General features: G+C 41.9%; 2 protein-coding genes across 2 annotated transcripts in view; one reads left to right on the plus strand and one right to left on the minus strand.

Annotated features, from left to right (window-relative positions):
• Window positions 1-1094, plus strand: part of fancc (FA complementation group C) — a 33495-nt gene extending 32401 nt beyond the window's left edge. Inside the window, exon 17 of the mRNA XM_005722377.1 lies at window positions 45-1094. Coding sequence (XP_005722434.1) covers window positions 45-197 — 153 coding nt within the window. The 3' untranslated portion in view covers window positions 198-1094. The remainder of the gene's footprint in view (window positions 1-44) is intronic.
• Window positions 1095-1392: 298 nt separating this feature from the next.
• LOC102214270 (aminopeptidase O-like) overlaps window positions 1393-17405 on the minus strand; it is an 85950-nt gene continuing 69937 nt past the window's right edge. Inside the window, exons 13-15 of the mRNA XM_005721984.1 lie at window positions 11474-11560; window positions 11236-11384; window positions 1393-2639 (exon numbers count right to left, since the gene is read on the minus strand). Coding sequence (XP_005722041.1) covers window positions 11244-11384; window positions 11474-11560 — 228 coding nt within the window. The 3' untranslated portion in view covers window positions 1393-2639; window positions 11236-11243. The remainder of the gene's footprint in view (window positions 2640-11235; window positions 11385-11473; window positions 11561-17405) is intronic.

Raw genomic sequence — 17405 nt, forward strand, 5'->3', positions numbered from 1 at the left:
GTGTGTGTGTGTGTGTGTGTGTGTGTGTGTGTGTGTCAGTCCAGGTGGTGGATCAGTCTGGTCTGCTTGATGAAGCAGCATGTGTTCTCAGCTCACTGGAGCTCAGACTAAACGAAGGATGCTGTTTATCAAGAGACACAGTTCATCTAAGGATCAAGGAACTTCAAAAGATGATAACGCAAATGCATTCAGAGTGAGCAATAGGCACACACGCACAATTACATACAAAATTGTACAAAACCACGCAACTGTGCGCTCATCCCTGGGCTTTTAGCTCGTTTGCAGAATAACAAATAGCCATGCTCTCTTGTTGATATACCGTGGAGCGGTGACAGGACTGTGTCAAAACAACGGAGCCAGGTCACAGACATACGCACACAACAAACAACTGCCGAGGCCCACAAGGACACTCTGCGTGACAGATCACGCTGCATAGCAGCAGCAGCTCGTACGACGTGTCAGAGTCCTCCCACTCTCATAATTGCCTCACAATATAAATCCTTCATGCTACACATGCCGACTGTAAGACGTAGGTTTGTGGGGAGGAAAGCCAAATGCCAGTTATCGTCGTGTAATTACTGTTTCTGGCTTGAAAAACATGCTCCAACAGTGCTGAGTGTATGATAAATGTAAATGATTAATGTCACTCATGCAGATATTTCTGTATGTACTTGTACTGTATGTAAATAGCTTTATTGTTTGTAAAGCTCAAGGTCTAGGTCACATTTGATTTAAAACTGGAAGCAAACGGTGCTTTTAGATTACACTTACTGTTACTACTAGCTGACTGCTGGAGTTGGACAGAATGTAAACAAATACATGTGCATGTATTTCTGCAAACTATGCATGTATAGTTTGTAGAAGAATTCATTTTTAGCTTCTTTCATTATTCAGGAAATAGTTTTTGTTGTATGATGCATCATTCAAATGAAAAATTAGTGATTTCTGGAATTTGTGCGCTTAAAAATGTCATTGAACCATTAAGTATTAGCAGAACATTAGTGCTGCGCTGTTTTTTGTTATTTTTATGCTCTGGATTTGTGAAACAAAAGATATACATCCTCATATTAATCAATTAAATGCACTTGTTATGAAACACCTTATTATAAGTCTCCTCGCCTTCTTATCCTCTGCATGTCATAGTGGGACATAAGACCACATCCAGTTCCCTCCACGCTGAGCTTCCCTCCAGGTGTAGCCCATCTCCTGTAACTCTGCCGCAACATTTCTCCTCCAGGTGCTATGGAGTCTGCCCGGCTGTAATAAGTGTCTCGGATATGTAATTTACATATAAAATCAGTGTAACATCCACGAGTGCCTGACTAATCTTCAGCTTTTCTCTGTTCTGTCTCTAAAACAAAAGCTGTACACGGATTTTTAACAAAACATCATTTTATTTGAACATAAACAGCAAATACAAAAAATCAATTATACACAAACAGGTTTGCCGTTAGTATCTGCAGAGCAGCACATGTAGAAATGCCCTGAGAGTTGCCTGTTTCAATACAGGAAAAAAACCCGAAAAAACTCGAAAAACATTACTCACCTCAAAGAATTTCCAGTCTAAACTCCAAAGAACCGAATCGTGACTTTAGACTAAACAGACTCACACTTACACACACACCTACACAAACAGACACTAACAGCAGCTCAGCTTGGATGAACATGCAGTGACTTTTCCTTGAAATATGTTTTGTTTTGTTTTTTACATAATTACATTATTTCTTTTCTATTTTCTCTTTCCACACCAACAATACAACATCTCATAATGAACAGATTGTATAGTTATGGGTTACAATTCACTTTTCAATTCACTTTTTTTCCTACATTTAAATAGAAGAATGAAATTGGATTAACTGACTGGTGGGAAATCAGCAAACAGTCAAAAATTGAGCCAAATTTGACGGATGAGGTTAAACGTTGTCCGTACAAATATTTTGTGTGTAACTGAGTCATCTAAAGCTGTTAATCAATTTATTCATTAACCAAATATATTAAAATGTGCAGAACTTTCCATTTTACTGGTTAACAATTTCCAGTCACTGGCATTGTACATTAACCCTCTGAGATCCAAGTTGCAATTAGTTCTAAAAAGCACGCCACTTCCAAAGATGCATAAATGCATTGAGTTGCTGTCATATGATTGGCTGATCAGAAATCTGCTTTTAGAAGCAGTTGAATGGGTGATCCTAACAAAGTGGCTGTCTTGGCAATCATGGAATAAAGACAATAGAGACTCTATACAGACCCATCACACATTATGTCTTATTTTACACAAATATGTTTCTTTTTTCATATGAGGGGATCGGGATTAACACCTTTGATGACTCAGTCCTTAGAGGGTTAATAAAATATGAATAATTACTTCAGCTGACCAGCAAGTATACCAGCATTCAAGCCTCCGGCTGACTAATTGTGCACATATCTAGCACATACCAGCTATTTCTTAGACTTGAATGAACAGAACTGCTGTGCTCCAAACTTTGCCAGTTGGCCTTAGTTGCAGAGCATGAATACAACCCTCTGGTTTTCACACTGCTGAGCTATTCTGCAGCATCCAGGCAAACGAGCAGGTGAGTGCTGGACTCTCGTGCGGCTGCTGTGCCAAACTCCTGTCCCTCCTGTCTGTAGTCAGCAACCTGGAAGAAAATGAAGAATATGTTCACACAGGAGCCTTACAGAACATTTGGTAGATGCTTACAATGCTCTAACGGGTTATCTATGTGGTGTGAAGACAAACACACAATGCAGGTTTTAGTCTAGTCTAAGGAATCCAACGCAGGTGTCATTGGCTAAGATGCAGGACATACAAGTAGAAAATATTTCGAATTAAATAAAACACATTTTTATATCCTAAAAAGACATTTTTCCGTTTGCTCTCAATGTCACCAAGTTCAAAATCCAAAATATTCAACAAAAACAACGACAACAGTACATTTAAAGTGTTAACCAATATCTTTCTGCAGCCAGGTTTACCAAGAAGTCCCAGGCCTATCACACAGATGGGTTTTTTTAAAAATACATTTGCTCCCAAATATGTCTTCACCTGTTAATAAAACGATGTAGAGTATTCTCTTAAAAAAATACAGTGCATTTAATCTGACTCCAGCGCCCCTGCTGTGTGGAAGCTGCCGTCCCGCCATGGATCGATCGTATTTCTAAACCCCCAAAACTGTTCCATAACTCATATCTTTCATGTGACGTCCGTTTGGTTCTGCTCTGGTGGTGAGTGGACTGGATTCCTGTTCCTGCTGAACTGAGCCAGTGATTCTGTAGGACTGATTATCAGCTCAGTAGGCACAGAAATCCAAGCCCAGATCTCTCGTTCTCACTCCATCTCTCATCAAGTGCTGGCTATGAGCATTGTTTTTTCCCTTTGTAATGAGGCGAAAAGCAATTCCAACTCAGGTAGCATGTCGAGCAGCGTTCCACCCACTTTGCTAAACCCACGAGAAAAACCGTACAGCTGACACTGTTGGATTTCCCCAGCTGTTGAACGTTGCGGCTCGCATGGTTGAAACTTAACAAGTGTCAGCGAGGCCACCGATAGATGGTGGGAGCTGGCACAAATTAAGTGTACATTTTTGACATTCAAAGAAAAAAAACTACAAGGGTACTTCGAGAGTCTGGTCATAAAAATAGAAATTTTAAACCCATCAAATCCACATTCCACTCCCTGCTTGCGATGAGCATCTGTACTTGGTTCAAACTGCTTATCCTTTGAAATGGAATTCAATGCTTCAACTCCCTGAAATACACTCGATGTTCAACAGCCAATCAGTCGAGTTTCACATGCATGAGGAGAAGAAAATGTGGGCGTTGTGGGGCGAATAAGTTTATTTTCGGTCTCTTTATACAATGTTGCTTTGTCCTTTGATGTGCAGAGGACCATTTCCTTCCCATTAGAGTGTAATAAATCACCTTTTGGATACGGGCTCTGATGGCAATTCCTCTCTTTTACAGGCCTTTGATGGTCATTATTCTTTTAACAGGCCCTAAATATAGGTCTAAAAATGGCAGGCTCCACATGGCCCTCATTTCTAATTCACACATCTATCCTCGTTTAGCCGCCATTTTCTCGTTGTTAATATAGAGCGCTGTAATGCCTCCTCACGGCTTCTATTCCAAAAAGACTGACCGGTTTTAAAATACATTTTCAACCATCTGTCACTGTTTTGATCAGGGAGCCGTTGGTCCAGAATAGTATAGATTTGCATTACAATTAGCTGGATAAAAAGTGGACTCTGGCACACACTACACCCACATCTGATCAGAGGTTATACTGCAAGTTAAACTATAAAGTCAGATTCACTCTCTGCACATAGCCCAGCTGCACAGCTGATGGGCGCACTTCATTTTGTGGAATTCATTTTTCTGAGATGCGTTTTGTTCACATATTGTTGTATAACCCGTTCAAAATAACTATTTTTTGTGTTATGTGAAGTAGGACTGAGTTTTACTGATCATTCCGTTGGAAGAAGTTGCAAAGGAAAATACAGTCGTCCATGATAAGCTTCATACCGTGCGTGCATTGTTTTTGTATAGCTTATCTTGACTAATTCAGGAACCTTCTCTCAGTCTAAGGAACTTGGAAAGAAAACCTTCTCTCAGCACTCCCCATGATGCTTGAAACAAAGCGTGTGTAACCCAGCTAAGAATTCCTGTTTTTCATGTTATCAGTGGGGGTTTCGCAGGATCACAGCTTTTTTGTTTCTCCCATCTCAGACAAAACAATAAGACGTGTATATCGCCACATTAAATCTACTGGAGGAACTCAATACAGAGAAGGGGAGACCTAAAATATTGGAAAGACCTTGAAATCACTATCAGCGTTTCCATCTTTGAGGCCTCGGTCTTGTTTTCTCTCCACAGCGTGGAAATGTGTGAGAATCGGTCTGCTTTATGGGGCTCTGTATCTCTGCTTCCTCGGGCTGACATTAGATCAAAAATCAATACATATCAGCCTGGGATGCCTAGACAGCACTTTTGGCTGCCAACGTGATTTTAGGTTTTAAACCTGAGGCACTTAAACTTCTTAAAGGATCATTTTTGAAAAAGGGATTTTATGATGGCCCTGTCAACCTTTTTAAAAGAAGTTACCCAGCTTTACCCCAACATGACTGATAAGTTAAATGAACAGTTATTTGACTTCACACTGATGCCACTCGATATGAAGCCACAGCCAGCAGCATGGTTAACTTATGCCTAATATAAAGAATGAGAACGACGCCGGCGGCATATCAGCAGGGTGTCACTGCGGGTGCTCAGCGGCCGACAGAGACTCCAGGAAGCAACTGCACCTAGCCAAGAAACCGTCTCTCTCATATAATCCCCTGTAAAACCGAAAAGTCAGTTTATAGCAGAGTAAATAAACAAAATGAATGACTCAGCTTTAGAGGATTTCGCAGCCTATCCTCACGCTCCCTTTTCAGGCCTGTGCTGAGTTCAGCTTTGGCTGCTGGCTTCCTATCAAGCAGGCAGTTATGAGGGCGGTATCAAGCCCCGCTTTTGAGTTTGGGCAACGCAATTCACGGAATGTTTACAAAAAAATGTTTACAAAGCAAGACGCCAAATCTAAAACCCATGTTACACGCTAATTCCAAACAGGTTTCTATGCAGTATGTTCACACGGGAAAACTTGAAACATGAAACCGTGCTTCAGGTGAAAGCAAGTCTTCAAATGTATCAAATGTCTAAAGTTTTATGGTCACCTGATCGTCACACCTTGAGTGGAGACTTTTAAAAAAGGCTCTGAGGGTTATTAGAAAGGCTTAAATTCATTTTTTTCACCTATAGCCTGCAGGAAGTATTAAGTCAGTGTCTCACAATGGCCTATTAATAGTTTATTTTACATCTGTTCATTTCATCCATCAATTCTGTGCCACTTTTTTGAGTCCAAAGTCTTGATTTCAATCATATCATTACCTTGTATTATATAGTACTCGAATATGCTGAGGGTGTAGTTAACGCTGCATCGATGGTGATGAGCCTGATGATGGTAGCCGTTGCTTAAGGACTGATGAAATATCTGTCGGCACCATTAAGCAGAGTTTGGGTCTCCCCAGACCTCATTAGTACCTCAAGTACACTTTCTCTCCTGAGATACTCTCACCTTCTCTAGAACTATAAAGCGTGCAACTGGCATCATCTGCAGGATTATCTCTTCTACTACGCAACTAAAAGGAGATAGAAGCAGAGGGGTGGAAGTACGGAGCAGGGAGGGAAAGATGAAAGGAGGAGAAAGAACAACAGGCAAAGCAGGAGAGCGAAACGTGGCGCTCATTAGTAATCCTGCGCAGTGTTTTGAATTTGCGAAGGGGGTGCTTGCGTGTTTAATTCTTCTGAGCGAGGTCGTCTCAGTGGAAAGTTTTTCCAGACATGCAAGAGGAGAGCTATTGAGAGCAAAAGCAGTGAGATAAGGGGAAAAAGAAAAGTGAAATGAGATTTTAAACAAATTAAAATAATTTTAAAAAGGTGCAAAAAGATGCAGAACAATCAAGCAATGAGCGGGAAAACGGCTTAAAACAGAGAAGGGGAAGGGAGTGTTGTATAAACACACATTGGATAATTGAAGTAGGAAAATTAGGCCCAACTGTCCACACACGCACGTAACCGCCACTGTAAAAACTTTGTGGCACATTTTTCTTCTCTCTTCCTCCCACACCCATTTGTCGTCTCCTCTTTGTCTCCCTGTCTGGGTCATGCTCTCCTCAGGTGCAGAACTTAGCCACTGTGAACAAAGAGGGAATCAATCACTGTTCACCAATCAGCTAAGCTCTGTGTCTGGCTGGAGAGAGGATACAAAAACCTGTCCGACGTGTACGCGCTCTTACAAAACAGCTGCAGTGATGAGCTCCTTCATCACACTTTCCCCCTTTTTTTCCCCTTCTTCTCCTCCAAATCACCAGCTCCTCAAACACAATCACACACTCAGATAATCAAGTCTTCTTTTGTTTGTTTTTTTGTTTCCCCCCCCCACAAGTTTCTGGAGGACGAGTGTGTTTATGTATGTGTATAGGAGGGGCTGTGGTTGCCATAGCAGCCGACTGGGTCAAGGCTGTGTGGTAATCCCTGGCAATGTGATTTTATCATAAGTCACAAATCAGCACGCCAGGAACCCTCACAGCCCAGACATGAAAGAACAAGAGCTCCACTCTTATTTTCTCTAGTTATATCCTCAAGTCCAGCTCCAGTCCAATGTGAACCTATAACTGCCTTATATATATATATATACACATATACATATATGATTTCAGCTTGTTTGTCTCTTTCAGACCTGTAGAACCTTGCTCTCTCTCTCTCGTACTATTTCCTTGGTCACCCCTCTCCTCGTCTCCCATTCGCCACGCTCGGCTAACCCGGCGATATGCCCCTCATTAAGCGGATCAAGAGGGATTCCAGAGGCATGTACCGGAGGGGGAAGAAAAGAATGAGGGAGTGAGCAGGGAGGGGGAAAAGAACTTGAAAAAAAGACAGGGAGAGACCACCCTTCTCTTTTTAAGGGTTGTGCTTTTTGGGTTTAGGAACACAGAGCAGGGAGTGAGCCTTGACAGACATGTTGTTTTCAGTTAAAACCCTCTCAGCCCGCCTCAGCCTAATCCCACTGTACTGTGGTCTGCGCGAGGGTGTAAAAGGGTACAGGGAGGAACTGTTCTACTTATAAAAGGACGACGCTGGAACACAAAGTGAGCAGTAAAACATAAATCCGTCTCCCTACAGTGCGATATGAAAAAGCAGCGGGGAGGTCTGTTCATCCATCATTTTAATTGGTTAGAGATCTGGACCTTAGCTCAGTTGACCGGCGTGATCCGCTGATGTTTATGGAGGCTTGTTTGGGTCAGTCCAATGGGAAGGAACAATAAAAGTTAGAAAATTTGTCTCTAACTGCTTGTTTTCTTCTTCTATTGTTTCTTTTCTTCCTCATTTGTAGTAATAACCCACACAGTGTCGTGAGGGATTGAATGATGACGAAACAGATCGGTGGGTACAGACAGATAGGCGCTGGACGTGTGCGTGTTGTACGTGTGTGTTAGACAGATTTATCAGGACTGAGCCAGATGCCAAGCACTTGTCGAGAAAGCCTTTCACATCCGGTGCAAATGCATATAGCTTTCTCGGAGTATGTGCGTGTGTGAAGATAAAAGCCCGTCTCGGTCATGGCTTAAAATAGGATGTAGTGCTGTAAGTCACTCAGGATGATGTGGACAACTGTTTAGCAGCACCTCGTGACGCATCCTGTGTTGACCGAGGTTGCTGACGCTTCCCCTGACCTTACACTTAGTGTAGCAACAAAACTACCTGATGTGTGTGAATGAAAGGGTGGGGCATAAAGAAATGTGACTGGGTTTAGCAGTGTTTGTATTTTGCCTTAAAAGTAAATGTCAAATCTGAACAAATAAAAAGCCACCAAAAATCAGCAGCTTCATACTTGAACACTCGAGTTTCGGGTTTTTATTTTGAAACACATGGATTAGAAATCTCAATAAAATAAAATAAATACATAAATAAAAAACATAACTGGAAGATTTTATTTTAACCCTGAATTTGATAAGTGGATGGATGGACTTGCTACTGCTAATTGAAGGCTTTTATTTTGAAAATCCCACACATTTTAGAGCATATCTGTTTTCTTACTGCTTCCTGTCAGTCAGTGTAAGGTCTTTGTGGATGAAACTATTTAAATATGGTGAAAATGTGTGCAATCCCAAGCGGGGCTCTATAATCACGTTGGCTCTATAATCAGATTCAGTCGCTTGGCTGAGACACAGACTGAGAAGTTTTTGCAAAGAAAAACTATCAGAAGTGTCCTCCAATCAGAATGAGAGCAAGAGGAGATTCAAATCTTCCAATCAGATGATGAAATCCAAATAGATCCTAGCTCGTCAGCTATCAGCACCTGTTGACACCTGTGTCAGTTAAGCAGCAGTTGTGCAAAACTTCCCTCAGGGCCACTTCCAGAGAAACAGCTTATGAAGTCAAAACCATAACTCATCAACTTGGTGTAAAAACTGTGAGTGGCCCTCGAGGTGTGTGTGTGTGTGTGTGTGTGTGTGTGTGTGGGGGGGGGGGGGGGTATTGTTTCTGTATTAAAATGAGTCACTTAGTTTATACTTTTCTCCAAAATTATAATGGATCTCTCTCAATCCATTGGATTGCAATCCCACTAATTAGAAGATTGTTGAGATTTTTAAGCTTTTAACAAACTATTTAATTTATATTTAATATTTTTTGTTTTAATTTGCTTATTGCTTCCCTCCACTTTCTGCTGCTGATCTGGGGTCGGTCCTAGGGGAACACCGAGGCATTCCCAAGCTAGGCAGGAGATATACTCTCTTCAGCATGTCCTGGGTCTACCCTGGGGTTCTTTCCAGGTAGGACAGAGCACCTCACCCAAGATGCAACCTAATTAGATGCTCCTTCAATTTGGAGTCCCTCCCCAAGGACTGAGCTCCTCACCTTATTTCCTAGGGAGGACACAGGCACCCTTCTGAGAAAGCTTACTTCCACCGCTTGTATCCACAATCTCATTCTTGCAGTCACTACCCACACAGTTCGTGACCAAGTGAAGCTAAGGGCGTAGATCGACCAGTAAATCGACTGTTTTCTGACTGGCTTCTGATGTCTTTGCTGGAGAGGAAATGCCATGGAGAAAAAGGATCGCTAGTCTAGACTCGAGGAGTAAAGACTTGGCTTCAACACACGGGTCTCGTTCTTTGCCAACCGAGCTATGGGAGCAACCACAGACCATACGATTTTTAAGAAAACATCTAGTATTAGTTGTAGCCTGACAACACTGACAAGTTCGCTAAAACAGATAAGCTGCTATTTTGAGTAAAAATTGAACAAATTTTCACAAAGAATTACTTTTTCACGATCCAGCTTTTCATGCTTTTTAAAAACAGTAGCAAAATAATATCTTGTGTCCTTGTGGCCATAACTTCAATTCAGTTCAGTTATTTGCACTTTTAAAAGTAAAGCTATAATCTCAGGGTATTTCGCTTGAAAGTTAATAAGATTTTATAACACTATTCATAACATACTACAGCACTCTAATAATATTTTGAAGAATAGTTGGGTTGCTTTACTTCAACTGTCAACCCTAGATCCACTTAATTGCCTCGTCTCATTATTCATTATTAATGTCAGTAATAACAGGACTGTTATGAAAAGATCAGCAGCTTCCAAGAGCCCTGTCCTCTCTTCTGCTCCTTCTCTTCCTTCTTTCTCTCACTAAACCATTTTTTCCTCTCTCCTTCATTTAGAGTCAGACCAATGCACCCCTCACTGTACGGAGTCATCCAAAAGCCCAGTGGTTGACAGTTGTGGTTCTGCATACACACACACACGTACACGCAGGAGGAATTTCAGGGTCAACAGTATGAAAATGCCTCCACATCGAGTAGAGACCATCCAGAGCCCATCAGAAAATGCTCACTGACCCGTTCCCCCTCTCTCTCTTTTTTTCTGTCTTCCCTCTCATTTGTTTGAGGAACACATTCCCAAATTCCTTCTCTGACAAACACATCCTGACGGCGCTGCTGTGAAACCACGGAAAAGGCCCCATTCTAAGTGTACAAACACACATGTGCATACACACTCAATAAGCTCAGGAAGGAATGTGCAGTAAAAGTAGCCAAGTGACTCAAGTGCGGACTGTCCGCTGGGGTAGATGGAATCAGGATCAATTCAATACAAAGCTTTCTTTTACAGACTCCATTTCAGGCTAGAAGGTCAACTATGAGATAAAGATAGTGGCTTTGTAGCCGAGAAATATTTTAAAACTTCAAAAGATAACAAAGTATTGATTACTGGTTCTTTTTCCCGTGTATGGTTCAAGCAACTCACCAAGCTATTAAAGCATCCTGTTGCAGTCTGAGCTCCAAATAAAAAGCCACCAAATCCCTGAGCGGGTAACTTGTAATCTTATTTTATAAACCTAAGCAAATATAGTTTATATTTCTTATTTGGCTTGTTTGGAGAATTCCCACCGTTCTGTGCCAGTGAAAGCCACTAAAATTACGATTAAACCAGAATTCCTCTGAGTTAAGGAGAAACCAATTATGCTTAACGAGAGCAAAAAAAGAAGATGAAAAAGGAAAACTAATTATGCTGTCGGAAAGTTTTCAGTCAGGTTAAATTTATTACATACTTTATCTCAGAACAACAGCATTCATAAAAATAAAGGCCAATATGTTTGACAGCATTTGGAATGAAGAACTGAAAATAAGACATCACCTCTGCTGTTATAGGACCATCTCCTCCACCACTCTGCGTGCCGATTGGTCCATCTCTCCCTGGACTAGTGAGAGGCAGTGACGCGCCAGAGCCTGCTGCTCAGGGTCCTCCTGAACCATCAGCTCCCCGTACAGATACACACCCATGGCCTGGAGCACACATACACAAAAAACTGTTTATTTAGTTTAATTTTTCTCAGGTTGAATCAGATAAAGGCTTCACAGCTGTGCGTATTTACTTGGTCATGAATCAGAAAGTGCTCCACATCTCCGTAAGCCTGAGCGTACGCGTGTTTGACCACAAGTTCACACCAGCGATGTCGGACCTGCAAACCAAGACAGAAGATTGTACACAGTAATGATTTTGAAGAACAACTGACTCCTAAACACATCTTATTGTAGTTTGGTTTTTTTTGCATTCACCACTTTGACAGATATATTTTCCTGCTTGTAGCCAGTGAATTCAAACATGCGATTAACCAAAACAGCTCAAGCTGGGAGCCTGTGGACTGAGTCATCCACAATCGGAGGTTTAATATATTTAATATTTAAGAAGACTGAGATGATTTTCTTTCCGAAACAGTCTAAAGTTTGATTTAATTCCACATGTGCGTGTGTGTCGAGGTGTAATTCTACTGAACGCGTGCATGTGTGCACTTGTGTGCGCATGGAAGCTAACGCTTGGCCTTTCTTCCAGAGGATCAATAGGAGCTCTGTTGCCGCGGTTACAGGAGAGATCAGAGACTGGCTCTGTCCCTGCCTCAGCCATCATCCTTCATCATCTGCTCCGAGCGTGCACGTGAACATGTGCGACCGTGCATGGATCTGCAGCAAGTGCGTGTATGGATATACAGGCAGACACAGATGATAAAAGAGACAGAAGAGCGATTTGAAAAAGGAAATGTGGATGAAAAATGTTTTAAAGAACTGTCGCTACTTTAAAGCCTGACAGTTTCCCCTGGCTGATTTTTTTGTGGGTGTTTCAGTCTTCTCCATAACTATCTCAGCACACTCAGGATGATAAACTGGTCCTTTGGGCAGTACAGTGACCAAGCGTGGGATTTCTGGAGATTGATTCTATTTCAACACCTCAGGCTTTGGGCATTTCTAAAGGAGCAGTACAGATATTCATTTTGAGATAGTGTATTCTAGAAAAGAACCAATAGACTCTACCTTTTTTTTAAGCAGTCACACTCTTAATAGGAGTTTTTGGTTTGCTTGTGCAAATGTGGCCCTGGCCTCCACCTACTTGTGCAGCTTAAGAATGGAGTCGGAGCAATGCTCAATTTACAACCACATTCAAATCCTCACATTACCTCTGCAACAGACTAAATAAACATGAGTTAAACAGGTCTCAGATGGGGCTTTGAAGTTGCTCTTTCATCCAGATTTTTAAAATCCCTTTCCATTTATTTTCAGCTTTATTCTGGAAGGCAGTGAGAATCCCAGAGCAGAAAGCAAATTAAGAGTAATGCTCTTCTACCCCGCACTGGAACGTCCGCGTGCGTCTGCATTGGTGGGTGTGCGTGCATGAGCGTGTACAGCATGCGTAGCCTCTGGTGCCAGCCCTGCCCTTCTGGCCTGCGTGGCCCCGGCAGCTGTTCCCCGTGCTGGGTTACATTCCTGGGGAGAGCCCGGGGGCAGAGCAGCTGCCTGGTGCACCTCTCCTTACCCTCCTTTTTTTTTCTTCCCCTCCCGTTTCCTCTCGCTGGGCCCCTCTCTCTGACAGCACATGCAATTACACAGTGACATTCCTTCATTTATTACTGCAAACCTCCCCTCTCCCCCCCAAATCCTCCTCACAACCGAGGAACAGCGTCTGTGTGTGCGCTCTTATCACAATGAACAAACTTTCACGTCTCACACAAAAACACGCATGGATCAAAGATGCGAATGCTCATACTGCATACCAGCATTTTGGGAAATATTCTCTTTCTTCACGAAGGATTTTCCCAAATTTTATACCAGTTCCATAAAAATGAAGCAAGGGGATGAGACAAATGTATACAAGAGAGCCTTAGAGCTGCTATTAGGAGACCTTTTGGTAAAGCTAGTGTAACTGTGTATGTGAGGGGGTCTGGTTTTCTAACGACAAAATAAAAACTTAATGAACTATCCATTTATCTCTTTTCTTTGTAAATTTTTGCCTTTTTATCATTTTCTTTATACTACTTTAACCATTACGCTTTATTTATGTTGTTTGCCCAGTGGCATCTATTAAGTCTACAAGGAATTTCCCTCCCCTAGGTTTTTATTTTTGAAACTGGGGTGGGGTTTTTTTTTGCCCATTTGAGGAGCTGTTTTTTGTTTCAAGTCTAATATGAGCCAGTGAAGTCCTTTGAAGTCCTTTGGATTAAAGCGCACAAATAAACTTGAGATTTACTTCTTTTTAGATGACCCTTGGTAATAACTCTTTTGCCTTGTTCTGTTGTCTCCTCTACTCAGCTCCGCATGTTCCCAGTTCTTGATGTGGTTCGGTGAAGTCTCCAGTGACTGCAGTAAACCTAATCCTAGCATCACGCTTGCACAATAAGGCCAGTTATAGTCTCAGATAATGCTCCATATGTGCATGTGCACTGTGGCGCAATTGAATTGCATGTTCATGTGCTCATGTAGCATCACACAGGTAAGGATCGATCTCATTAAGACTGATACCATTCTTCATCAGAGCACTTGAACCATTCCTTATCAATTTCCTGTGTGGGAACACAGTAAGCTTGTGCAGATTTTCAGCCTCACTGTTGTATTATCTCCTGTCTGTACGGAGTGTAGAAACTGTGTTTTTTAAGGTTTGCATGTGACTCAGGTGTGCAAAAGCTCTGCACCAATAAGTCTAACAATACACAACAAGGGAATTTATAAGCTTAGCGGCAACTGTCAAATGGTTTGGACAATCTGAGACCGGTTCTCAATTCCCATCACTGCACACAGCATCTCACATCACATGAGGCTCATATGAAAGGAAGAGGGCCAAAGTCACGCACTTGGTCTCATACATGCAAACACATGCCCCAGCTCACAGACACACTCGCACACATATTCATGGTCACTGACGCCATAGACAAAGCATTCCGACAGCACGCACACCAGTGGTCAGCCACGTATTTCCTTTCACTATTGTGTACATGCTTACGCAAATCACACACACACGGAAACTCAAGTTTGCATGCCAGTCTTGAAAGCACCTTTAGTCCAGACCTTTTAGTCTTCTGTTGCTTTGTGCAGCATCTCATGTAAACTTCACTCCACTTTGACTGTGTGAAACTTTGTTCGACCGCCCTCTGTGTTACATATATAACATGTAGTGTCATGCTGCTATATAAGAGGAACAGCTGGGGGTTTACTATAGGCTGCTAAGGGCTGATAATACACGTCTATCTTCAAGTGATCAATCAGTTGTTTCACAATGCATTCAGAGCCGCGGCATTACTAACGGCCTTTTTAGAAGTCATAACAGCTATTCATATCACCCAATATTCATTCACTCTGAAAAGCTCTTTCTACATCAGGTAAACACTGAAGAGCTGCAGAGGGCTCGACTGCACTCAGTCCTGTATTTATTTTAAACAGATCAATCATCAATCCTCTGCGATGAAAGTGGCAGCAGACAATGCAAAGCTGCGTGAGAAGAGGACAGAAAAAGTAAGGGGGGGAAAAAAGACCTCTGGACAGAGAGAATAAATGGGCACGTTTATATGGAGAGACGTAGGTGATTAACCTCTTCTGAATGAGATTACTGACATTAGGACTGGCCCATTGCCTTCAGACAGGTGTGTGCAGGTATGCTTGTGTGAGTGAGTGTGTGTGTGTGTGTGTATGTAGGTGAGTGTTTTTCCATGCATGACTATGTGCGTAATGGCCCTGCGTATTTTTAGCAAACACTTAAAGTTTTTTTTTCCTGGAAATTGCAGATGGGAATCTACTTTCATCTGCCAGGAAGTCTGACTAAAGAGGTGTACGTGTAAAAAGCTGGACTCAAGGCCAAACACACAGTGACCTCAGACTGAGACCACGAGGTGGATTACTAGAAGTGAAAATAAGACAATGAACTACAGACGAGTTACTGAAATACACCCACTTTTACTGCGTTCCATTTGCCTCGGAAATCGGATGTCGGAGCTGGAAGTGACATCACTCCCGATTTGAATGTGTTCCAAAGGAACATCAGAAAACTAATGAAAAACAGGATTTGTTTGGTAGCAAGATACAGCTACTTATCACTAGCAACACAGCACAATCGAGCCTAGCCCTGCATATGGCTTAGTCAGCTTTGCCAGTCACAAATATATATCAGTAGAAGTCTAGAGTTTTTACAGTTTTACTAATGTTTACATGTACTGCCATCATCTTGGATGAATAAGTGAGGGTGGCGGGGCTGCTCCGACTTTCCGAGTTGGAAGCCTGACTTGGGGGGTAGTGCCAGTTGAGAATTCTGATTGAATGCATCTAGGTACACCTATTCACATGTTCATCAATACAAATATCTAATTGCCTAATCACATGGCAGCAACTACAATGTATTTAGGCATGTAGGTTAAGATCACCTGCTAAAGTTTAAATTGAAAATCAGAAAGGTCAAGAAAGGAACCAAAGACTACCTTTCTTTTAAGCTTAACAGAAGTTTTTGACTTTTTTTTATTTGTGCAGCAGATGTTGCCGCGCCCTCCACCTACTTGCAGCTGAAGAATGTAGACTGAGCAATGCTCCATTTACAACCACATTCAAATCCTCACATTACCTCTGCAACCTACTAAATAAAGATGAGTTTAATGGGTCTCAGATGGAGCTTTTAAGTTTTCATCCAAATTTCACAAATCCTTTTCCATTTATTTCCAGCTTTATCTTGGAAATATTGGGGTGTAGGCCAACAGGTCATATTGACTGAGTAGACATGGTCAACATAAGCTGCTGAAAATCAAACCAAGCATTAGAATGGGGAAGAAAAGTGATTTAAGGGACTTTGAACACGGTATATTTCAGAAATGTTTGAGGCTGGCTAGATTAGTGAGTGAAATATATTCTACTGGGATTTTCCCACATAACCATCTCCAGGGTTGAAAAACTGAAAATATGGACAATAATGCCTTGTTGATGCCAAAGGTCCGAGGAGAATGCCCAGGAAGACAACAGTAACTCAAATAAACACTCGTTACAATCAAGGTATGCAAAAGAGCATGCCACAACACATCAAACCTTGAAGCAGATGTGCTACAGCAGCAGAAGACTACAACTGGTGCCACTCATGTCTGGACAACAGAAGCTTAAAAAATAAAACACTCAAATTCTTCTGCAACATTTGGAAAGTAAGGCCAGAATTTGGTATAAACAACATGAAAGTATGATTCCATCCTGCCTTGTATCAATAATTCAGGCTGATGCTGGTGGTGTAATGTTGTGGGTGATTTTCTTGGCACCCTTCAGTCCCCTTAGTACCAGCTCAGCATTGCTTAAATTCCTCATTCTACCTGAGTACTGTTGCTGATCATGTCCATTCTTTCGTGAAGACAGTGTATCCAGCAGGATAATGCACCATTTCACAAACTTCAGCTCATCTCAAACTGATTTCTTGAACAAGATAATCAGTTCACTGCACTCAAATGACCAACACAGTCACCAGATCTCAATCCTATAGAGCACCTTTGGGATGTGGTTTCACATCATGGATTTGCAGCCAACAAATCTGCAGCAACTGTGTGATGCTATCATGTCAATATGGACCAAAATCCATAAGGAATGTTTCCAGCTTCCAACACACTGCTTGCTACGTGGACCTGCTAGGGAAAATCACGCCTTTATGATTTCAGATTCCAGCAAGTAAATGAGCGGAAACGCACCACAATTGAGCAGCCTCTATATAACAGAACATCTGAGCTCCATTATATACATTACCGCCCCAACAAAACAGCTCATATAACTAATAATAACTCGTAAAAAAAACCTAAATATGTATCAAATTTTTCTTTTCAAGAGAGGCCATGTGTTAATGATGGAAGTCAGCGTGGACAGTTTACAGGCTCGGGCACAGCTGTGTTTTCACAGCGCTCCTGTACTGAGAGGAAGCACTTGATCATGCGCACACACATACATACACACATAGCCAGAGAGTACAAACAGTGAAAAGTATGCACACACACACACACACACACACACACACACACACACACACACACA

This window comes from Pundamilia nyererei, unplaced genomic scaffold, assembly GCF_000239375.1.
Source record: "Pundamilia nyererei isolate P.nyererei 1_Seehausen unplaced genomic scaffold, PunNye1.0 scaffold00006, whole genome shotgun sequence".
NCBI lineage: Eukaryota > Metazoa > Chordata > Actinopteri > Cichliformes > Cichlidae > Pundamilia > Pundamilia nyererei.